Source organism: Geotrypetes seraphini, chromosome 9 (assembly GCF_902459505.1).
Source record: "Geotrypetes seraphini chromosome 9, aGeoSer1.1, whole genome shotgun sequence".
Classification (NCBI taxonomy): domain Eukaryota; kingdom Metazoa; phylum Chordata; class Amphibia; order Gymnophiona; family Dermophiidae; genus Geotrypetes; species Geotrypetes seraphini.
The window spans coordinates 146,993,741-147,018,694 of NC_047092.1; the positions used below are offsets into that span (position 1 = coordinate 146,993,741).

At 40.4% G+C, this 24,954-nt stretch overlaps 1 protein-coding gene across 1 annotated transcript in view; it reads left to right on the forward strand.

The window, feature by feature from the left end:
• Positions 1-21,999, forward strand: part of NYAP2 (neuronal tyrosine-phosphorylated phosphoinositide-3-kinase adaptor 2) — a 282,824-nt gene extending 260,825 nt beyond the window's left edge. Inside the window, exon 7 of the mRNA XM_033959657.1 lies at positions 21,332-21,999. Coding sequence (XP_033815548.1) covers positions 21,332-21,559 — 228 coding nt within the window. The 3' untranslated portion in view covers positions 21,560-21,999. The remainder of the gene's footprint in view (positions 1-21,331) is intronic.
• The last annotated feature ends 2,955 nt before the right edge of the window (positions 22,000-24,954 follow it).

Below are 24,954 nucleotides of genomic sequence, written 5' to 3' on the forward strand. Positions count from 1 at the left end.
TGCAGTATAGGGCTTTTTGTGGGTAATTAGCAGATAAACAGATTAGCTAATACAGTTTGTGGCTTGTCTTGTCTGTTTGGAGTATGATTTTGCCCTTATTTGGTCCCAAAATAAAGAATAAGGGGCTAGATTCACTAAGCAAACTGATCGTGTACCAATCGGTTTGCCACCCCTTTGTGACCTGATTTCCCTCTGACTCGATTCACTAACCTCTGTCCGGCATTCAAATCTAGGTAGGCAGCGATTCACTAACCAAAAACTGCAACACCAACTATGCTGGCCGATCAGCAAACAAGCAACTGCTAGGGACCAGTCGTTCACTGATTTCCGACTGCATCTCCTGCTCTCTGCCCTGTCTTTCCAGCTCTCTTCTCCTGCTCTCTGTGCCCCGAGCGCCACCCTACTTCTGCCCTGACTCTCCTGCTCTCTCTGCCCCGACTTTCCAGCTCTCTGCCCTCAGCTCTCCTGCTCTCTCTGCCCCGAGCGCTGCCCTGCTTCTGCCCCATAGTGCGAGCCCATGGTTTTAACCATCGGAAGAACAAATGGCTAAAAATGTAAAAAAGGGAGACAAAAATTTTTTCAGATATATTACTGAAAGGAGGAAGATTAAAAATGGAATTGCTGGGAATCAATATGTGGAGAATGATGATGAAAAATGTGCAAATGTGCTAAACAAATACTTCTGTTCTGTGTTCACGGAAGAAAATCCTGGAGGACCAAGATTGTCTGGCAAAGTAACATGAGAAAATGGAGTAGATTCTGCACCGTTCATGGAGGAGATTGTTTATGAGCAACTTGAAAAACTCAAGATGGACAAAGCGATGGAACCCGAAGGTATCCATCCTAGGATACTGAGGGAGCTCAGAGAGATTCTGGCAGGTCCTATTAAAGACAGGAGTGGTTCCTGGGGATTGGAGGAGAGCGGATGTGGTCCCTATTCACAAAAGTTGTCACAGGGATGAAGCGGGAAACTACAGGCCGGTAAGCCTCACTCGGTTGTTGGAAAAATAATGGAAGTGTTGCTGAAAGAAAGGATAGTGAACTTTCTAGAATCTAATGGGTTACAGGATCCGAGGCAACATGGCTTTACTAAAAATAAATCTTGTCAAACGAACCTGATTGAATTTTTTGATTGGGTGACCAGAAAGCTGTATCGAGGACATATGCTAGATGCAATTTACTTAGATTTCAACAAAGCCTTTGATACGGTTCCTCATAGGAGACTTTTGAACAAACTTGAAGGGCTGAAGTTAGGACCCAAAGTGGTGAACTGGGTTAGAAACTGGCTGTCGGACAGACACCAGAGGGTGGTGGTTAATGGAAGTTGCTCGGAGGAAGGAAAGGTGAGTAGTGGAGTCCCTCAGGATTTGGTGCTGAAGGGTTAGATGGAAAAGTATGCCTTTTTGCAGATGATACTAAGATTTGAAACAGAGTAGACACCGAAAAGGGAGTAGAAAATATGAAAAAGTTAGAGGAATGGTCTAATATCTGGCATTATAATTCAATGTGAAGAAATGCAGAGTAATGCATTTGGGAATTAATAATCGGAAGGAACCTTATATGCTGAGAGGTGAGAGGCTGATATGCATGGACGGGGAGAGGGACCTTGGTGTGATAGTGTCCAAAGATGTAAAGGCGGAAAAACAGTGTGACAAGGCGGTGACTGCTGCCAAGAGGATGTTGGGCTGTTTAAAGAGAAGCGTAGCCAGTAGAAGGAAGAAGGTGTTGATGCCCCTGTACAGGTCATTGGTGAGGCCTCACTTGGAGTATTGTGTTCAGTTTTGGAGACCATATCTGGCGTAGGACGTAAGAAGACTTGAAGCGGTCCAGAAGAGGGTGACCAAAATGATAGGAGGTTTGCGCCAGAAGATGTATGAGGAGAGACTTAAAGCCCTGAATATGTATACCCTAGAGGAAAGGAGGGACAGGGGAGATATGATTCAGACGTTCAAATACTTGAAGGGTATTAACGTAGAACAAAATCTTTTCCAGAGAAAGGAAAATGGTAAAACTAGAGGACATAATTTGAAGTTGAGGGGTGGTAGATTCAAAGGCAATGTTAGGAAATTCTACTTTATGGAGAGGGAGGTAGATACTTGGAATGCGCCCCTGAGAGAGATGATGGAGAGGAAAACAGTGACGGAGTTCAAAGAAGCATGGGATGAACACAGAGGATCTAGAATCAGAAAATAATAATAAATATTGAACTAAGGCCAGTACTGGGCGGACTTGCACAGTCTGTGTCTGTTTATAGCCTTTTGGTTGAGGATGGGCTGGGGAGGGCTGCAATAGCTGGGAGGGTGTAGATGGGCTGGAGTGAGATTTGACAGAGACTTCGGCAGTACTGGGTAGAGCTTTGGATTCTTGCCCAGAAATAGCTAAGAAGAAAAAAATTTAAATTGAATCAGGTTGGGCAGATCAGATGGACCATTCAGACTGTGTTACTATGTTAGACAAAGGCCAAATAGCACATCCAGTCTGCCCATCTACAGTAATCATTATCTCTTCCTCTCTAAGAGATCCCGCATGCCTGTCCCAGGCTTTCTTGAAATCAGACACAGTCTCCAAGTTCATAATGCTGCTTGTGCTGGGAAAATTAAAGAGGTACGAGGGATGGGAAGGTGGTACACACGCGGCGGGAGTTCGGGAAGGAGCGGGGGGCTGAGAAGAGGGCGGGGCAGGGGCACCACCACCCAGGGTGTCACTCGCACTCGCTACGCTACTGTTCATCCTTAGTCTGTAAACCACTTTGTTATGATCCCAGGAAAGACCCTCTATTAAGTGTAATAAACCATAACCATAAACCATATCCAGAATGTGTTGGGGACGTCAGTAAAGATTTTCAGCGGCTTTATTCAGATAATGCTGCTAGAAATCAGTGGCCGTCCCCGTAAGCATCACTTGCAAGTGCTTCTGAATAGAGAATGACACGGTGACAAAATTCATCACCGTTCCCGTCCCCGCGGATAACTGCGGGAAACCATCTTCATGTCATTCTTTAAAGAGAGAGGGAAGAATCGGAGTATGAATGGCCACAACCACTGACCCTCAAGCTTTGCTTTGAAGAATGCTGGTGTAGAGGTTGAGATAGACACTACAGAATGGCAGTCTCTGGTATCCAGAGCAGATATTGTGATGTCATAATGCCTCATTCCACCAGTGCCTAAGAGCCAATCACATCAGTGATATCACAATGGCTTCATTATCCTTGGCTCCCATAAGAATCAGAGTATGAATGGCCACAACCACTGACCCGCAAGCTTTGCTTTGAAGAATGCTGGTGTAGAAGGACTGAGGTTGAAATAGACACTAGAAAATGACATGGGATTATTTCCCGCGGTTATCCGTGGGGACGGGAACGGTGATGAATTTTGTCACCGTGTTATTTTCTACTTCTGAATATTGACCCCCTTAATATGTACCATTATGATGGTTTCAGTCTTACTAATCCATTTCTCCCTTCTCTCTCCTGCTCTTTTATGCTACATGCATTCCAGCTTCCCTGCATTGCTTCTGCCATCCTGGCTGGTTCGCATTCTTGTCTTCCAGGCCCCCAGTAACTTCTTGTCTACTGTTCTTCCTCACTTAAGCGGTGCTGATGGGTGAACTTGGGACCTCTTTTTCTCTGTAGTAGAACACAGTTTTCCCTCTTTCTTCGCATTTTCCCTGGGGCTAATATTATGTACATTGTAGGAATGAGCATTAATTTAGAAAACAAAATGCAGTGAAACAGTCTATTTCATTTTCAATATTAAAAAAAAAAAATACAGATCTTAACAAATTATCCATTTTGTTTAAAATCCAAGACTACAGGCCATAAAAAATTGATCAGGTCAATATTTAAAAGGAATTGCTCATTTAACAAGCATCTGGTAAATATCTACATCTTCCTTCCTAGGGTTACCAGACATCCGGATTCCTACGGACATGCCCTTCTTTTGAGGACATGTCCGGAGGTCCAGACGGCTTTTCAAAACCCGGCACTTTGTCCGGGTTTTGAAATTCGGGTAGGAGGGCATCCGCGCGTGCGCGGATATGACGGATATTAGATGAGTACTTACACCAGCCCTAGAGGATGTGTTTGTACCTAAAGATTAGAGATATTCACATAGGGAAAAATTTTATAAACAACACCTAAACTTAAGCACTGGTTGATGCCCTACTGGCATCTTAAGTTAATTGAGAAACGCCGTTTAAAACGACAAAAAAGATTAAAGTTAAAGCACCTACCGATGCCTAAATAAAAGGCTTCAGAATCACGCCTACATAAGCGCTTTATGGCGCTTAACTTCACAATGGACATGGCTAATGCCAGAAGTGGCATTAGATGCTGTAAAGTGCCTATGTATACATCAGGGATCTCAAAGTCCCTCCTTGAGGGCCACAATCCAATCGGGTTTTCAGGATTTCCCCAATGAATATGCATTGAAAGCAGTGCCTGCACATAGATCTCATGCATATTCATTGGGGAAATCCTAAAAACCCGGCTGGATTGCGGCCCTCAAGGAGGGACTTTGAGACCCCTGGTATACATGATTCACAACAAAGATAGGCACCAGAAATGTAGGCCTTGAAAACCCTGGCCTACTTTTCCAGTGCCTATCTTTCCCGGAGGTGCCATTCTCTATACGGTGTGGTGTGGTCACATGATCGTCAGCCACTTTTTAGGTGGCTGCCGATATCAGCGCCATATAGAGAATCCTAGCCATAATGTACAGTGTTTGTAAATTACATATGAAAGTGAGAGCACCACACACATCCTTTCGCTATGTAAGTTTGGTTTTGATTTATTCGCTTGCTATACCGCTTAAGACTAAAGTCTCAGAGCAGTTTACAATGTTACATCATATGCAGTAGATCAATAAACAATCATTATAACAACAGTAGTGATTTAGTTCTAGTGTTGTGCTCAGTCATTAAATAAGTTTGTGAAAACTCATGGTTTCAAAGCTTTGTGAGCTTCAGCAAGTTCCATAGTGTGGGCCCAATGTACTGTAGCAGAAGGCCTTGTTCCTGGTCAAAATCAGTTTGATTTCTGATAATGCAGAGTTGCAATAAAGATCGCTATGAAAAGTGAAGTTGTCTTGTAGCGCCGTACTACATCAACTTGTTGGCAAAATACTTTGGGGCGTTCATTTGTAAGGCCTTAAACATGGATGAAAGTTAAGCGAGTATTTATAGAATATTTAAGCAGAATTTTGGCATATAAGGGCTGAGGAAAGTAAGATCCTGTTTCCACCAAAAACATTTTGCCGTTCTTGTCCAATCCATCATCCTCTCTAGACTGGACTACTGCAACTCCATTTTCATAAGCCTAACGAAGAAAAACCTTCACAGACTCCAACGGATCCAAAATGCCGCAGCCAAGCTTATCTTTGCAAAAAGTAAATTCGATCACGTCTCACCGCTCCTTTCCAAGCTTCGTTGGCTCCCGATAATTTCCAGAGTTCACTTCAAATGCATCTGCCTAACTTTCAAGATCCTCCTCCATTAATTCCACTTTCTTGGAATTCCTCAAATCTTAATTCCACCAGACCTACCCAAAAATCGAAATTATCCTTCCCCTCATTAAAAGGCATTTCCCACCCAGGAAAACTGGGGACTTCCCTCCCCTTCAGATTCATCGAGCTCTGGAACAACCTTACCTCCCCTCTTCGAAATCTGAGTGCTCTCCAACCCTTCCGTAAACATCTGAAAACCTGGCTTTTCTCTAAAACCTAACACTCCCCCCTCTTCTGACATCCTAGCCCTCTAACATTCTTCTCTTCTGGTCTTCATCTAGCCCTTCCTTGGAGTTCCTTTCCCATTACAATTCCTGTAAACCGTGCCGAGCTCCACAACTATGGAGAAGGTGCGGTATACAAACCCAAGGTTTAGTTTAGTTTATGTTTGCACATATGCACATTATTGCCATTATTCTAAGCATGTATAATATATGTGTAACAGATAGTGCCTATATTATAAAATTGTCCCATGGGGATATATTTCCACCTATTGCCTTAATGCATAGCATGTTATTTAGCCTATGTGTTAAATGGATTTAGTGTGCATGGTTAGTTTCAAAGTGTACTAAAGCACTTTACAATGAGGAGAAAAAAAATAATACTGGAATAACATTCTTATTCTCTTCAAATATGTCTTTCCCATTAAACCAACACTAATAATGTCTTTCTAAGAGTTGGCCTTTAAATTTTTAGCCCAGCATTGAAAACATTGTGCTTAGTCTTTGTGTTTATGATACTACACATCTGACATACTATCTGCCTAATTTTTCCCCATCACTGAATCTGTTGACCATGCAAGCTTACATGTATGTCATATCTTCCATATGACTTTGCTACCCTCTAGTGGCAAAAGGCTGGAAAGACAATTGATAAACTTTACATGGATACAGTATTATTTATACTGACAGAAAGGATTTCTCATAGTTGTAGAATACCTACTATATATTACTATAAACACACCTGCCTTATCTCTATGCTGGCTATATACAAGGGAGTGCTAAAATGTTCTCAGTCCAACCAAGAAGGGAATGACGTGGATCCATGAAATTTACAAGTTATTCCACATATTCACCCCTAGGTTCAACACACTTGGCACATCATGTCTGAAACTTCTGTAACCCTTCCAAAAATACTCTGATGTATGGTCACTGAAATATTGCTCTGCTGCTGCAATCATTTCTGAATCAATCAAAAATTGTCGTTCTTTCAAACTTTTTATAAGGTTTGGAAAGAGAAAATAGTCAGATGGAGCAAGATCTAGTGAGTAGGATGGATGGTCTATGCACTGAAACCCCAACTGCGTCAAAACATCCAACATTTTGGCAGCCTTGTGAGCAGATGCATTATCTTGCAAAAAGAGAACTCCTTTCTGCAGCTTCCCTCTCCTTTTTTTCTTTCAATGCCTCCTTTAATCGGTACAGCAAGTTACAATAGCATTCTGCATTAACTGTTTGGCCCCTCGGAAGATAGTCAGTCATAACAACACCTTCCTGATCCCAAACACTGTGGCCATGACCTTTCCTATTGACTTTTGGGTCTTGAATTCCCTTGGCCTTGGAGAACCTGAGTTCTGCCATTGCATGGACTGTTGTTTTGTTTCAGAATCATAGTGGTGTAACCATGTTTCATCAACAGTAACTAGTCATTCCAAAAGGTTTTCACCAACTTGGAAGTGTCCACTCAACATCGTTTCTCATCAGCATTCAAACATTTGGGCACCCATTTGGCTGACAGCTTCTGTATACCCAGTTGTTCATGGATTATACACCTAACACGTTCTCTGGATATCTGTAGTTATTGTTTTATCTGATATTCGCTGATCTTCCAAAATCAGGTCATGGACATGGTCAAGAATTTCAGGAGTTGGCACCATTTGAGGCCTCCTATATTTTTCTGCATCTTCGGTCTCAAAATCTCCATGCTGAAAGTTTACACACTGCTGTGCAAGTACTGAGTACTGTACATACCGTAGAGTATGATGTGCATTTGTCACTCAATGTTTGCATCATACATTCATGAATTTTCTTTGGAGTTTTCTTCTGCAGGAATAGGAACTTCAGACTCCGGTGCAGTGGTTAGAGCTACAGGGTGCTGAAACCACCAGTACAGACAGGGGAAAATGCTTGAGTACCTGTATAAATTCATGTAAACTGTTCTTCTGAACTCCCCTGGGAGAATGGTCTAGAAAAATTGAATGAATGAATGAATAAATATAAAATGACTGCTCAGAGTTCCACACTGATATTCCACTGAAATTCCACACTTTTCGTTGACAAGGTTCAATCATTAGTCTAAAATAATTTCAAACATAGAATTACGATTCTGCAAATAGCACTTTACAAAATAAAATAGCACATTCATCTACAGTGGAAAAATAACTCAGAATTTGGGAGGTTGGTTGGGCTGAGAACTTTTCAGTATTGCCTCGTGGAAACCCTTGACATCAAGGGCTCCTTTTACTAAGCTGCGATAGCAGTTTTAGCGCGCACTTAGCATACGTTGAATTGCCATGCATGCTAGACCTTAACGCCAGCACTGAGCTGGTATTAGTTCTAACCAAAATCCAGTGAGATGGATTCTATTGACTGTGGGGTGTCAGATTGACCACATCAGCGGGTCTGTCAATTCCTCATTCATCCCCTACAGACAGTATTCTTTATAACTTTTTCATATGCTTTTTTTATATATATATATATTTTCTTTTTTATAAACTTTCATTTTTGACGTTGTTCATAATAAATTAAGTAATAAGTTAAATATTAAAGGTGACTTAGCTTCTTTCAGTAAGTTGTGTAAGTCATACTGTTTGAATATGCTTTCTCCAGTGTTATACATAGAACACTCCCCTCTGCCAACGCGTTTCGCCGGTCTTTATCAAGGCATGGGGTTCTGGGGAGAAATTACAAGACATATATTGAAAACCTATCATTCAACTGAAACATAACACTAAATTACAGAGTTAACAAGAAAATTACGGCACATACCTGATGCATAAAATGTACCTAGTTTGCGTATCAACGGCATCCAAAAGATGGCCGCGGCATTATTTTCCCACTGAAATAGAGGTTATTCCTGACGTCAGTGGGAAAATAATGCCGCGGCCATCTTTTGGATGCCGTTGATACGCAAACTAGGTACATTTTATGCATCAGGTATGTGCCGTAATTTTCTTTTTAACTCTGTAATTTAGTGTTATGTTTCAGTTGAATGATAGGTTTTCAATATATGTCTTGTAATTTCTCCCCAGAACCCCATGCCTTGATAAAGACCGGCGAAACGCGTTGGCAGAGGGGAGTGTTCTATGTATAACACTGGAGAAAGCATATTCAAACAGTATGACTTACACAACTTACTGAAAGAAGCTAAGTCACCTTTAATATTTAACTTATTACTTAATTTATTATGAACAACGTCAAAAATGAAAGTTTATAAAAAAGAAAATATATATATATATAAAAAAAGCATATGAAAAAGTTATAAAGAATACTGTCTGTAGGGGATGAATGAGGAATTGACAGACCCGCTGATGTGGTCAATCTGACACCCCACAGTCAATAGAATCCATCTCACTGGATTTTGGTTATTGTTTATTTTGATTTGGTCTTTGTCTACTTTCTAATTTTGAAGAATGGTATTAGTTCTAGCCATGTAGCGCGGGTTTAGCGTGCACTAAAATCCTGCGTGCGCTAAAAACGCTTTTGCAGCTTAGTAAAAGGAGCCCCAAGTTTCAAGTTTTATTAAAATTTTAGATTCAGTTTTTATTGATGCAAACATCATCAGTGCAGTCCCAAATCAATAAAACATCCCAAAAAAGCTTTTTTAATTATGAGAAATCTACGTAAAATAAGAAAATTCTTCGACCCAGCACAATTCATGCTAATTGTCCAATCCCTAGTCTTAGGTCTACTGGACTATTGCAATTCCCTCTATCTACCTTGTCCTGCCAACATGATAAAACAACTTCAGACTATACAAAACACTGCACTCAGACTGATCTACTCCCTGAGAAAATATGATCATATTACAACTGCCTTCCTAGACTCTCACTGGCTACCTATGCAAGCACGAATTCAATTCAAATTCTACTGTCTATTATTCAAAGCATTAAAGGGCTCCGCTCCCTACTAAACAACCGCCTAAACAGATCCTCACCTCAAGTCAAAGAAGAATTCCGAACCCTTTTGCCTTCCCTCCACTCAAGGGCACTCAGCGCAAAAAGATGTTTGATAACCTTCTGGCGACGCAAGCAGCAAAACTTAACCACTCCATCTCCAACCTGTTGACGGCAACGGGCAACTTCAAAACTTTTCGAAAAGAAATCAAAACCCTACTTTTCAAAAAATTTATCCAGATATCTTAACCCAACCCTTCCCCCTCCTCCTAGATAAATTCTCCCCCAAAACCTCCACTTAAATAATCTCTTCCTCCTCAAAACACCAACCAAGTATTCAGATCCCTGAAATGTAACGTAATCTTATTTGTACTCTAACTGTGATCTATTTGTTATATCACACAGTAACGTACAGTCAATTTAATATCCAATTTGCAAGTTCTTCCGGAATTAATCCAGGTACCTCTCCTCCCTTGTAACCAAAAAAAACAAACAAACCCCAAAACTGTTGTAACTTCACTGAAAATGTCCAGTTAGCTCTTTTGTAATCCGCCTTGAACTGCAAGGTATAGGCGGAATAGAAGTCCCTAATCTAATGTGATGTAATGTAATCAAATACATTAAAGCACATCAATAATGCATCAACTATAATAATATAATATACATAATAAAAGACAAATTCCACTTTCAATAAACCCCCACTTTATCTATATGTAACTATGTGTTTGAACCTATCAATAACCTCTACCATCCCTCTAAATTTTATTAAAATTTTAATTCAAACACAATATCATAATTCAAAGGGATGTACAATTAAAACAAGGGGATTCAATCATATTTAAATACATTTAAGCCAAAGATATTAACAAACCTACACAAGAGAAGAGCGGGAGGAACTACAATAAATATAGAAAAGAAAGACAAAGAAGGTCAAAACATAAAAGGGGGATAAAAATGTCATTATTTATTTCAAAGAGAGTAAGGTAGCCTCATGTAAGTCTTGTCTAAAAAACATCCTTATATAACCAACATCTTAGCATTCCTTTGAACCTAATAAGTGTTTTTTCATCCTTAATATGAACTGGTAACACATTCCATATTTGTGATGCTGTAACTGAGAAAATCGTATCTTGTTGTGAATTTATAATTCTTAAGGGATGGGATAAGCAGATTTTTGTCTTCAGATCTTAGATTTCTTATTGGAATGTACAGGATAAGGTGTCTTTCTAGAAATGTTGGAGCTTTGGCCGTCAGTATTTTAAAGGTTAGTAAAGCTATTTAATCTAATCTTCTATTTCTGCGTCGCGCATACCTAAGCAGGTTCAAGGCGACTTACAAAGAGAAGTGAGAGGAAGCGGAGAGAGTTAAGGAGAGAAGGGGATGCGACATGGGGGGGGAACATTTGGGCAGGGGAAGATCTGAGATGTCCAAGTGTCAAAGAGGTAAGTTTTCATTTTTTTCCAGAATGTGGTATAGTTGGGTTCCGATCTGGTCGTTTCAGTGAGGTCGTTCCAGGTTTTCACCCCTAGGAAGGTAAGAATGGAGTGATAAATTTGCATGTATTGGAGATTCTTTGTTGAAGGAAGGATTAATAGTACACTTCTCTCTCCGTATTCGCTGTGATAGGGGATTAACAGACCCGTGAACACAGAAAAACCGTGAACTTTTTCATATGTTATTCACTGTTTTCTATTAAAAATCATCGTGAATATGGTGAAACTGCGAATAATATGGTGGGAGACCTGGCCTGTTCCTGAAGGAGAGGCAAAACACGGTGAAGAAAGTGACGGAAATCAGCAATTTTTCTCTGTAAACGTTTGGAATCGGCGATTTCTCTATGCAAGCTGATGTAATTGAGGGGGGAGGAGCCAGCAAGCTAAAAACCGTGAATAATCGAAACAACGAATGCTGAAACCGCAAATACAGAGGGAAAAGTGTATCCTGTTAAGGGTTCTGTGGGAGGTAGACCATGCCTTTGAGAAGAGCTGGATGAGTGGAACGGCTGAGTTTCCGTGAATTGTTTGGTATATGATGCATGAAGTTTTATATGAGATTCTGTAGGCTATATTTGTGGATTTAGCCGACATATTTCCAGTGGTATTTCAAGGTGAGTTACATTCAGGAAGAGTAATCACTTTCCATTATCAGTGCGCTAAATCAAGGTGTGTTCCAACCGCTAACGTGTCCATAGGATAACATGCACGTACTAGCGTTTAGGGAGTATTTAGTGTGCACTAATATTTATTGCGTGCTATAAAGTATAGTGCACCTTAGTAAAATAGGGGGTTAATTTGTTGCACTTTAGGCAACAGATGATTAGAGGGTGTTTCTACTAAAAGAGGTTAAACACTTATGGCTGAATTCAATAAATGGCACTGAAAGTTAGGTACCAAAAGGAAACAGGAAAGTCATGCCCCAGGCAGTAAATGAATGTTAGGTGCTGGGTAAAATTCATGCTCACCTCTATTCTATAAAGGGTTCTCTGGGCTGACAGCTCTTTATAGAATTAATCTGGAGTGCATATTCTGGTGTATTCCAGTTGAAATCTGGTATAAATGCTGTCCTGCAACTTGGGCACACATGCCCCCCAGATTCTATAACACCGTGCATCAATCTCCAGGATGCCTCTGACCCATCCATGCTTCTCCTCTAGCCATGCTCCCTTTTGGATCATTATCGAATCATGTGCAGCCAAATCAGGAACAAATTAAAGCCTGTCTCAGGGAGGGTGGGGGTTTTCTGGCAGGAAGGACTGGGCATCCCTCCTTCTGGGGATGTCTTGGGTGGTGGCAGCAGGAGGAATTGGGCACTCCTTCTGCCATGGACTTTTTGGGGAGCAGCTTTGGGGGTTCTTGCAGGAGGGACTGAGCATCCCTCCTGCTGGTAGTCTTTGCAGGGGAGGGAGGGCACAGGAGATTCCCTTGCTGTGATCAGATCAGCGGCCACGTCTCTCTGAAATGTAGACCAGCATTTTGCTGGCCTACATTTCAGGTGCCGATCATGGCCCTAGGGAGACGCCTAGGGCCGCTTAAGCTTGCAAAAACACCTACAATGTAGTCACCCTCCTCGGGGTTTTGGGGTTTTTTTTAAACATGCATCCCGATTGGCTGGATAGACAGTGGTAGGACACCTACCTCTGCCTACAATTAGGATGCCTTTTATAGAATTTGCCCCTAAGGGCCTGATTCTATATGTCACCTAAAAATTGGTGTCGATTAGTGCGGAGTTAAGTGCGATTTTAGAAAAGTTAGATGCCCATTATAGAATCACACTTAGTGCCGATTAGGAAGCACTTAGCATTCTAACATGTAGGTGCACCCTATTTAAGGCATGGTTTTCTTGGCCTAATGCCTTTGCCTAAGTTAGGCGCCCAACAGCTCCTAACTCAAAAACAGAGGCCTAACTAAAAAACACACCCATGATCCACACCTTACCACACCCACTTTTAACTATGTGCTTTGCGCTCAGGGGCCGATTCTATAAATGGGCATCCTGATTGTAGACAGTGGTAGCAGTCAATTGAGACACACGTTTTTTTAAAAAAACCTCAGAGGCAAGACGCCCATGCTGGTTTCTATAAAGAGCGTAATGACCTTTTTGGCACATATTTGTTTAGGCAGCACATATTAGTGGTCTGAGAAGAACACTTTCCCCCTCTTCTACAAAGCCATGCTAGCAGCTGCCACGCGGCAACAGCCCTGAAGCCCTTTAAATCTCTATGGGCTTCAGGGCTGTTGCCGCACGGCTTTGTAGAAAAGGGGGTTGTCCCAGATTCTTTAGCATACATTAGCTATTAGGTAATGATCAGAAATATTTCACAATACACATATAGCATGTATATATTTCTAATTATATATTGATGTATTAATGTTGTGATTCTCAAAGCAGAAATGATTGCAGCATGTTTCTATAAATACATTAGTCTTTGTAGCATAAAGGTTATATTTCATTTTTAATTCATAGACTTCCATTTATGACACCAGGATCAATGAAACATAAAAAAATGTACATTTCTAAGAAAAAAATTGTTTTAATATTTCCCACTGCCAAATTGGCTCTGCTTCCATGAAAATAAAAAAATGAAGGAAAATAATTGTAAGCAGCCTCAAGTTCTAATTTTTCCCTGAGCTAAAATTAACCTCTTTGGAAATGATAAAGCATCTTAATGCGTTGCATTATTGACAATCATGCCTTTCCCAGCTCTGTTGTGGGAATAAATACAGTATTAATCAGCCTATCATTCTCTTTCAGGATGTAGTTGCTGAACAAAACATTGTTTGGCCAAGAGTTTTCAAATGTCTTCAGTTTTTCATAAGCTCTGACATAGTTTTCCACAGCTCAGTTCAATTGCTTGTTGCTAGTACATATCCTGCACAGAGAAGGTTTACAGACAAATATAATGACTGACATGTCCTTTCAGGGTCAGCCTTGACAATTGTGGAGCCCTGCTTTCTATGGTACCCCACTTTCTATGGGACCCCCTACCCCCAGACCCATGGTTTGACTCCTGTAACATGTCCCCCTGTCTCAACCCCCCCCATACACACCCTATACCTTAATGTGCATTTGCGTTTCTACATATTTGCATAGCCTGTTGGCCATCAAGCTTGGTGTCTGCTCTCTGCTGCGTCCCACCTGTGCAGAAGCAGGAAGTGACATCAAAAAGGGTGGGATGCAGCAGAGATCAGGCTCCGAGCTTGTTGATCAACAGGCTATGTAAATCACTGTGGCTGCACACTGTTCTTTATGTAGAAACATGAATGGACATTAAGGTACGGGATAGAGGGGTTCCAAAATATACCATGGCTGCAGGGCCCTTAGGAATGGGGTAGTGTGTAGGTATTGGAGGATTAAGTGACTTGCCCAGGGTCATAAGAAGCAGCACTGGGATTTGATCTCACAACCTCTGAGTGAAGACAGGGTTGTACAGAGGCAGCAGTTCTACCAGTTAGCCACAAATCTCAAAGTTTAAGTAACAAAATTGCTCTATAACACTAATCCCATGTTAATATCATCAAGCAAAACATGTGATAAAGGAGGGCATCAGAAACTGTATATTTGTAATGCTCAACCTTACCCTGAAAAATAAAGGAATGCTCCTTTTTTTTCTCTGGTCTTATTTCTTCCAGGACATTGTTATGGGTTCCAAGCACGAAAGGCTTGAGAAGAACAAAGTTTATTAATGCTCAGATACTTTAAAGCTGTTGAAGGCATTTCCTCACTCTTTTGTGATACTGAAACTTCCAGAGGGCCAGCAGTGTTAGTCTGTAGTAACACAAATGACACTGAAGATAGTTGCACTTTATAGACTAACAGATTTATTGAGGCATAAGCTTCAGAGAACCAGAGGACATTTCATCAGATACATCTGACCAAAGTTGGATTCTTGTCCTCAAACATTTATTCCTCGATAAATCTGTTCAACTAGAAATTGCACCAGCTTAAAAAAAAAAATAAAAAAATATATATATATATATATATATATATAATGATGGTAAATATCAGATACTTACAAACTGACAGAACAATCAGTATTCCTTAGTTGTCATTAGGAACATTGTTAATTAGAGAAGATAATTTCTGGCAAACATAAATTTTAGACCTCTGGAGTTCTTTATTTATTGAGCCAATTGCCTGAAATATCGATACAGCTTGAAAACCTGAACACAGGACCATTCACTTGGTCCAAGAAGTCATTCCTTAAGTCCTTGATAAAGAAGTAGCATATCTGAAGCTGCCTATAAGACAATACCTGTAGTCAAGTTTTAAGACTAGAGGTTAAAATAGGTTTGACAGATGTTCTAGCTTCCTCCTATTCACTGGTGTTATTTTTTCTTGCTGATGATCAAAAAGAAAGGGAAAGATTTTTTTTTTTTTTTTAATTTATACACAACTGTACAGGAAATACTGAAATATCTCTTCAATTCATCAGATACTAAGGGCTCCTTTTATCAAGGTGCGGTAGGCAGTTAACGCGCGGAATACCGCACGTTCAACCGCCTGCCGCGCTAGTCGCTAATGCCTCCATTGACGAGGCGTTAGTTTTTAGGCTTGCTGCGGGGGTTAGCGCGTGATGAAATGTCCGACGCGCTAACCCCCATAGTGCGCCTTGATAAAAGGAGCCCTAAGGGCTTCTTTTACAAAGGTGCGCTAGCGTTTTTAGCACGCGCTGCCCCTCCGTGCTACACGTAAAAACTAACTCCAGCTCAATGGTGGCATTAGCGTCTAGCGTACACAGCAATGTAGCACACACTAAGCACGCGCTAAAACTGTTAGCGCAGCTTAGCAAAAGGAGCCCTAAATGAATACAAAACATAAAGAAAATTCTTTAACATAGTCCACCTATAGGAATCAAGGTTTACTAACTAAATATCAAATAAGAGGAAACAAATACTAAAGCAATACATCATTCCTTACATTCTATGACCACATTTATACTGTTTTGCTCTGGACCGCGGTAGGAACTCCTTTATCTTCCAAAAAGAAACCCATTTGGGCTGGTTCAAAGAAAATATACTTAGTCCGCGGATAAGTGGATAAGGACAGATTCTTCGAACTGCGAGGGACCACGAGCACCAGGGGTCACTCGAAGAAATTGAAAGGGGACAGGTTTAGAACCAATGCTAGGAAGTTCTTTTTTACCCAGAGGGTGGTGGAGGCATGGAATGCTCTTCCGGAGGTTGTAGTAGGCGAGAGCACAGTAAAGGGGTTTAAGGAAGGTTTGGATAGGTACCTAAAGGATAAAGGGATTGAGGGGTACAGATAGCAGCAGAGGTAGGTTATAGAAGTAGAGGTAGATTATAAAGGTCAAAAATTCACTTCACAGGTCAAGGACCTGGTGGGCCGCCGCGGGAGTGGGCCGCTGGGCGAGATGGATCTACGGTCTGACCCAGTGGAGGCAACTTTTTATGTTCTTATGTCCCTTGATAGGAAACGAAACACTTATAAGGAAATCTTAATTGAAAACCTGCCCCCCAAGAAATCACTCTTGTAAGGCATGTAAGAAATTCTTTCCTGCGAGATTGGGTCCATTTAGAAACATCTGGAAAAATATTCACCTTTTCGCCTAAATAGGAGACCTGTTTCATTTTAAAGTATAATTTCAGTAACATTTCTTTATCTTGTAAAAACACCAGCGAAACTAACAATGTAGCACGGCCTAACACCTCTATCTCAGAAGATTCCAAAAGTGCGGATATATCTAACTCAGTCTTCTCCCCTTGAATATCATCCAAAATCTTTTTTAAATAATAAGTTTTTTGTATAGGGGGTAAGTTAGAGTCTGGAACTTTCAACACCGTTACCAGAAAGTTCTTAAAGAGTTCTAAAGGAGACATGAATTTAGCAACTGGAAAGTTTAAAAGTCTCGAATTTAAACTTCTTTGTTGGTTCTCCAAATTTTCTATTTTCCTCATTAAAAATATTTTGTCAGTAGATTGTTTAACAAGTAAACTCTTCGTTTTGTTCATTGTTTTCTCCAATTTAGTCAGCTCTTCCTTTTGAAATTGAAAAGATGTCTTCAGATGGGCTATCTTAGCAGATGATTTTAAAGTATTTGTAACAAAGTTTGTATATACTGTGTGAAGGTTTTCTATCACAGTCCAAATTGATTCCAGAGTCACCGCTTGCGGTCTCACTTGAGGGGGAAAAAATCAGCTGGTTGAAATATGGCTCCTTCCATAGGACTCTGTCCCCGGGCTCCCTCACTCTCACTACCGCTCGGTCCCACCAGGAAGGAACTCCCTACATGCACCGGCTCCAGGACGTGAGTCGGTAGCAACGTGCTGACATCTGGGTTAGCTAGACGTTCAGGACGCTGCTCTCCAGATCGACTCTGAGTCCTCCAAGCTCGTCTGTCCCGTTGTAGCATCTCCAGGCATTGGGAGAGTGTGTGGTCCTCGTAGGGCTCAATGATAGCTCGCCGTCCAAGCTATGCACTTCCCCTGGCATAGCAGCAGAAATGCCCGCCGAAGTTTGATGGACTGTGAAAGCTGTTTTCACAGTCTGTCGCGGTGTTGAGGTTTCCGGAGCAGCTGGAGGATTGCCCCTTGGCCTTCCCCGTCTTTTGGACATAGCAACAGGTAATTCAAAAGTTTAATTTAAGAACAAAATCCCTAACATGAAGGGAGCTCTCAACTCATGTCTTGCTCGAGCACCATCTTGCTTTTTCTAATGAGAAAGGGAAAGACTCCATATCTTGTTCAGTTGACCAATTTTTTTCTCGGGTGCTAATGTTTAGTAGGGATTTGCATGGAAACATTTCTAGTTTGTTTTGGGGTAATTTGGGGGCATTTTTCCTGATCTAATACCTTACTCTCCATTTAGGACACTCAGATCAACACAACAAAACCTACTAACTATTCCTTCTTTGAAAATAATTGGGACCAGAAGAGAAACCATCTTTTCAGTATTAGTTCCCCAGCAGTGGAATAATTTGCCAATTTATTTACATGGCGCACCATCCTTAGACAAATTCAAGCGCGCCTTAAAAAGCTTTCTTTATAAAGATGCATTCAACATATAGATAGAGTAATCAATTAAATACAATATCTTGACCCTAATGAATTAAACGAATAGGTCATCAAATTAGAAAATTTAAGCGCTCCTTAAAACCTTTTATTATAAAGAGGCTATTAACATATAGACTGTTCAATTAATCTAAATCAATATCCTCAGATCCTAATTGAATTTACTATACAAGTTATTAAAGTTTCTTCATTCTATTCATTTTACACCTTTCCTTAAGCGATCCCATTCTTTGTGTTCTTACCTTAAATGTTCCTTTTTTTTTTTGTAAATTGTAGTCCCTCCCATTATCCATTTGTACCAGTTTGTATCAGTTTGTAATAGAACAAAAATGATCTGTATGTAATGTCTTATTTTATCTTATTTTGTCCACCCTGCTTTCTTTTTATGTAACGGAAACATGTTATACGCATTGAAATATATGACATTGCGTAAAAATCAAATTCTATTAAATTTGAAATTTGAACTTGATTTTCACATACTTTGTTGGTTCTTTTCTGTAACATTCCTGGCGTGAGCAGCAACCCACAAGCTGCTATCGCACGAGCGTCGGCTCTTCCTCTGAAGTCACTTCCTAGGCGTAGGTCCAGGAAGTGACAACAGAGGACGAGCTTGGAGGTTGCTGCTCATGCAAGGAATTTACAGAGGTACAGGAAAAGGGAAGTGTCAAGCACATGTGGCAGTGAGGGGGACGGGGAAGAAGTGGGGATGAGAGCAGAGAGGAGGATGGGTACCTGTGCCCTCACCAAGACGGCGCCTGGGGTAGACCGACCCCCAGCCCCCCTCTTTAATATGCCACTGCTGTAAACAATATTCTTTTTTTATAATTTGTTTGTCTGGTGTTGAATAATAGCATTGTTCAAAATAACTTCCAAGCTCCAATAAAACCATTACATGGAAGACCTTGATAAAATAAGAAGGCAAAAGGAGTATTAGATAAACAAACACTGTGCACTCTGTGTCATCTATAGTCTGTTTCTCTCCATCCACAAAAACTATTTTTTCCTACATCAGCAGTTCTCAATCCATTCCTTGTGACACAACTATCCAGTCAGGTTTTCAGGATATCCACAATGAATATGCAGGAGATAGATTTGCATACAATGGAGACAGTGTCTGCAAGTCTGTTTCCTCCATAATTGCTGTGAATATCCTGAAAACCTGACTAGTGTGTGTACCCTAAGGACCATCTCTACCTGAGAATCAAACCTTTTCTTTGCTGCAACCTGCTTCTCTGTGTTTGAATACATCGATGATTCCTTGCATTACTCTCTGCAGCTCTCTCTCTCTCTCTTTCTATTTCTAGTCATTGTGTACAGACTAAACCAGAAAAAAAAAGGAAAAGCAATAGTATCTAATGTTCTGCCCAAATTTATGTGGGCATTTACTCAGTTCCTTGTATGAGTATAAGTAAAGTGTGCTCTGTGGACTTAAATCCCCAGAAAGCTTTGCTGCTCCCAGAGTGCTAGGCTGCAACCACAGAGCTTAAGCTCACCCTTCTTCAGTCTGAGAGAAAACTTGCAATTTTTGTAGCCCGCATGGCTGTATGAGAACCTGAGTTTAGCATTGTTCTCCCACCAGGTTTTTGCCTTTATTTCTAACAATCTAACACAGCTTAGGTTCTATATCTGAGTCTGGAGAACAGTATTTTTTCCACAAGGTATGTGGACACACTCCTAGATTCCCTTTGAATAGGATGGGCTGGTAGAGTGAGAAGATTCTGTGAAAGTTGAACTGCCTTGAAGTCATCAATTGTAAGTGTTTATTCTTTGCTTCATGTTATTAAAAAAAGTTGTTCAAGAACTACAGAGTCTGGCTGATAACACTAAGATTACAGAAGTAAGGGTAAACTGAAAAAGAGCCTCATACAATTGCTGATATAACTCAGAGTGAGTTCAATAGTGTTTGGCCATTCAGAGGAGTCCTGTATTTCAGTACAAAATCTGAGATCTATGGTAAAGACCGTTCAGTGAAGCTGAAAAACTGTTCAGTAAAGGTTTAGACATCACACATAGAAATCTTAGTGAGATAGAAGGCAATGTAAATGCAGTCATTATTTGAAACCCTTGTTTTGGAAAAACACTAAAATTGAATATGTCACACAAAAAAAGATTGTTATCTCATGGTGCAATGCAAGATGCCAGGTCTTTGTTTTAATGTGGATACTGCTTTTAAAAAATATTGGGTCAATGTTCAACCACTGTTATCAGCACTTTTTTTTTTTTTTAATCAACAACTATAGTGGTCAAAATATATTTTCATATTCAGCACCACTGTCCGGTAGTGTCCAGAGTTGAATATCTTCTTAAAATGGTCTGTGTCGGAACTTATCTGAGTAGGTGCAATATTCCGTCTGGTATCAGAATAAGTCTGGATAGCAGATTGAATATTTCAAATTGGCAGATACGTTTCCAGAACCACTCTGGCTCCTCCCACATTCTACCCCAGTTCTATCAGCACAGTGCAGAGGTGGTCTGTAAGGATATTCAGAGACATTATTCAGATAGGCCCTGATTATATAAAGTCTGCCTAATGTAGGGGTCCTTTTACTAAGGCACGCTAGTCGTTTTAGTGCACGCTAAACGCTAACGCGTCCATAAAATCTAATGGATGCGTTAGCATTTAGCGCGCTCAAACGGCCCGCGCGCCTTAGTAAAAGGACCCCTCAATTGAGCAATAGGCTTAATCGGTGCCGTCTGTTGCCACTCAGGACCTCGCAATCAGCTTTAATTGGACTTAATTGAAAATTAGGCTCTACCATTAAAAAACAACCTCAATTCTATAAAAAGTAGGCACTTAATCCAAAAAGTGGATGTAGTTAGGGGTAGATAATGGGTGTGTTTTTGAGTTAGGTGCCTCTTTGTGATCAGGTGCCGTTAGGCTCTGATATTAGCACCTAATTATAGGCATAGGAAGCCTTGGCATAAATTGGAGTTGCCTATACGTTAGGAAGCTGAGCGCTGCCTAAGTGTTATTCTATAATGGGCGCGAATCAGTGCCTAACATTAGGCGGACTTTACAGAATCAGGGTGTTAGTGCTGCTGAATATCCAATCAATTGCATTCATCCAGATGAGAGGTGCCGTTACCCGGGAACCTGCTTTTGAATATTGACCCCCGTGCATTTCTTAATACACCCCCCAAAGAAGACAAGTCTCTGCTAAAGTATCCCTTGCATTTTCCTTTGCCAGGTGACAGCTATGCAGTGGCTGTATGGGGACCACACCATGATGGAAACAATTGAGAAAAAGCGTAGTTTGTGCATAGAAATCAAGGCTCGTCAAAAAACGGAAAAAGGACTTTGCAAGCAGGAGAGCATGCCTATCTTGCCAAGCTGGAACAAGAGTACAGGCTCCAAGAAACACAGCCCTACCCCTTGCTCCAAGAAACAAACTGTTTTCTGGGATACCGCCATATGAGAGACTTTTAAATGAGGATCAAGCTGCGCGGTTGTAAAGTTTCAGTTACACAGGTAGACGCAACTGTCTAATTATATGAATAGGGCGATAGCTCTGACAAAGCTAAGCTAGAGAATAAATACTGGTATGTTTCTAAGCTGGTGTGAATCAAAGAAAGCAAATCTTGCTGATAGAATGAAGATACAAATATTTATTAAGGATTTTTTTTGCTATAATCTATATGTAAATGTAAATATACAATGAATTTAAGAATCAATAATGAAGTACATTATAAAAATATATAGCTCACATTTATGAAAACATATTTCCTATCTAATGTAATTACTGTTTTATTAACTATTTTGTATGTAATATCAATAGTTTTGTCATTATTTATTTTATCTCCCTAGACTAGGGCTTCTTTACTGAATAAAAAAGGATGTTAAGTTTTTGTACGTCAACAAAAATCTGATACTAGAATAACAGGAAAAGATAATGCTCACGACAGGCACCTTGTGATTTCAGTTTTTCATGAAGCATCTGAGCAAAACAAACCCAAAAGAAAACAAAGGTTTTGTTAAAAAGACAAGCTAACATCTGCACTGTGAGCTTTTCTACGGTGATTCTTGCTTCTGAATTCACTGTCTGCTTTGTTGCCTCAGAAGCAGTTATTTCAGTAGCTATTATCATTTATTTCCTCATTCATGTAAAAATGCATTTGCTGAAAAACTGTCTGCACCAGACACTCTTCCTTCCATCACTTAGCAAGCTGAAGGAGACCGTGGTTCACTGTGACTTAGACAAACTCACCACAAGCGAAGGAAAGAGTTAACCAGACACTATAAAGAGAGGCTGTACAGCTGTGCCAGCTATCAAAATACTATTAATAAACTTTCATGCTTCGTCCAAAATGAAAATAATTGAAAAAAAACAAAACCAGGAATGGACATGAAGGGCTTATTTGCAAAACCTGCTAAGTCCATACTAATTGCATTGAACTTAGAGCAGGGGTGTCAAAGTCCCTCCTCGAGGGCCATAATCCAGTCGGGTTTTCAGGATTTCCACAATGAATATGCATGAGATCTATTAGCATACAATGAAAGCAGTGCATGCAAATAGCTCTCATGCATATTCATTAAGGAAATCCTGAAAACCTGACTGGATTGCGGCCCTCAAGGAGGGACTTTGACACCCCTGACTTAGAGGGTTTTTGAAATGAGCCCTTCATTCGTTCCATCCAGGTCAGGACATGTACAATTCCAGCAGTTTTTTTTTTTTTAAAAAGGAGCTGATGAATTAGAGTATTTTCTAAAATGCATGCAGGAATGCATATTAAGCTGTGGCTACTTGCAGCGGGTGCATTCAATTTATAATTGTAAATATGAAAGCATCAAGAGAAGGAACTCAGCAGTTTATGTGTACATCGGCCATTTTAGAAAGCTGTATGTGTAAAAATATTCCTAATAAAGTACATAACCTACAATATTTCTGCACTTTCAGTTTAGAGGGGGGAAACAGTAGGGGATTAAGGAGGAGATCTCTTAACCATATTACAAGGTTGACCAAGAGAAGCACTTTTAGAAAACTATAGGTTGCCTGAAGCAGCTGTAGATCTTGATGATAAATTAAAATGGACACATACATTCCCTTTCTGAAAGGAAGAATACAGTGTAGATGTCGGTCCTACCTAGGCCCTAATCAAACCTTGTCTCCTTGCCCCTCTTCACATATCAAAACTTTACTTGTGTAAATACCGACGTGCATAACCCTTGAATAGGGTTTCTGAAATAACCACATTAATATATCTTTGCCTATTTACCTTCCTAGAACTTTGTAAAATCAAATTTTGAGAAGAGTAATGCAACAGTACCACAATACCACGGTGTCCAAGCAGGAACACACTGGTCATATGCTCTTAGCACAAGTTTTTGCGTCAGTGTTCAAAAACGGTGGCAAACAAAACTATGACATTCCAATTTGTTCCATAAAAGGGTAAATATACAGGGTGCCCACAAAAACACTCCTTGATTTTAAATGGTTACAAAACCAAAATTTGTTGGAATATTCTTTCACCTTTGAGGCTACAATTTCATCAACTCATAAAGTTTCATATGGTATGTGCTGATTACATACACTCGATGTGCGCCCCACCTGTTACTCGGCAAAGCTCGATCTGATAATTGAGCTAGGACCAGACTCTCCGAAGCATATCCAGTGTGATTGTGTTTATAACTTCAGTGATGCGTTCCTGTAGATCATCCATAGCTGTGGGTAGTGGAGGTACGTACAGTCTGTCTTTCACGTACCCCCAAAGGAAAACGTCACAAATAGTAATGTCCGGTGATCTCGGGAGCCACTTGAGGAATACCTGGTCATTTTGTCGCATTGCATTGTCTGAAGGTTGTAACTTCTGCACCAATTGAGGCTTATAAGGGTGAAAGTGCAAGCGATTGTGTAAGATCTTGCTAACCGTGCTTTTTGGGCCTTGTATTTGCTGTCATCTTATTTATAAACATATTCCGGTATGTTTTGATTTTGTAACCATTTAAAATCAAGGAGTGTTTTTTTTGGGTACCCTGTACTTTCTGCATATGGCGCAGCGTTGCAGACACACACTCAATGAACATTCCTAAACATGCTAGATGTCTTCATGCTTTCATTTTTGAAATGCTTTTTAACTGCGCAATTGCAACTACTCATTCTCCCTGGAAACCTGCCCAGTTTAGAAGAGTGACACGAATGCCCTGACACGGAATAAGAGTTGTGTGATGGTCTTTGTGTGTCAATAGAAATCATTCAGAAGATATAAATGTGAGCAGATCTGTGAAACTCTTACCGACATCACTGCCGTCAAAAGCAGAGCAAAGTTGCATTTCAAAATAAATAAGTCAACATTAACAAATGCAATTTATGCCAAGAGAGCAAGACTAGTCCAAAACTAAAAATATGCATCCATTTTGGAAATATCACACAATAGGGAGTTATAATCATTCCGATGACAATAGCTCAGCATCATGTTGCATTGACATCTCAAAGGATTTTGCACGTATGTTGTATATAGAAAATTAGAAACATTTTCCTTTTAAAATCTGTCAGAGACTAGATCCTCTTGTGCCTTGATGCTAATCTGTTTTTCTCTAACCGATTTGCGTGTTGCACTTTCCCTTCCTTTGACTCGGTATCTTCTTATGTGTACCTCTGATTTTCATGTATTGCCACCTCCACTTCCTCCTTTCCTAGTCCCCTATGCCTCTCCCACTATCCCATCTGATTACAAGGGATGTGCGTTTGTTAGAACTGACACAGGAAACATCATCGGCATTTCCCGTGTTATTTCACATCATTGGCAAACCAAAAACGAGCAGGAAATCCACAAAATATTCTGTTATTATTTTAATCATTGCACTTGATATACT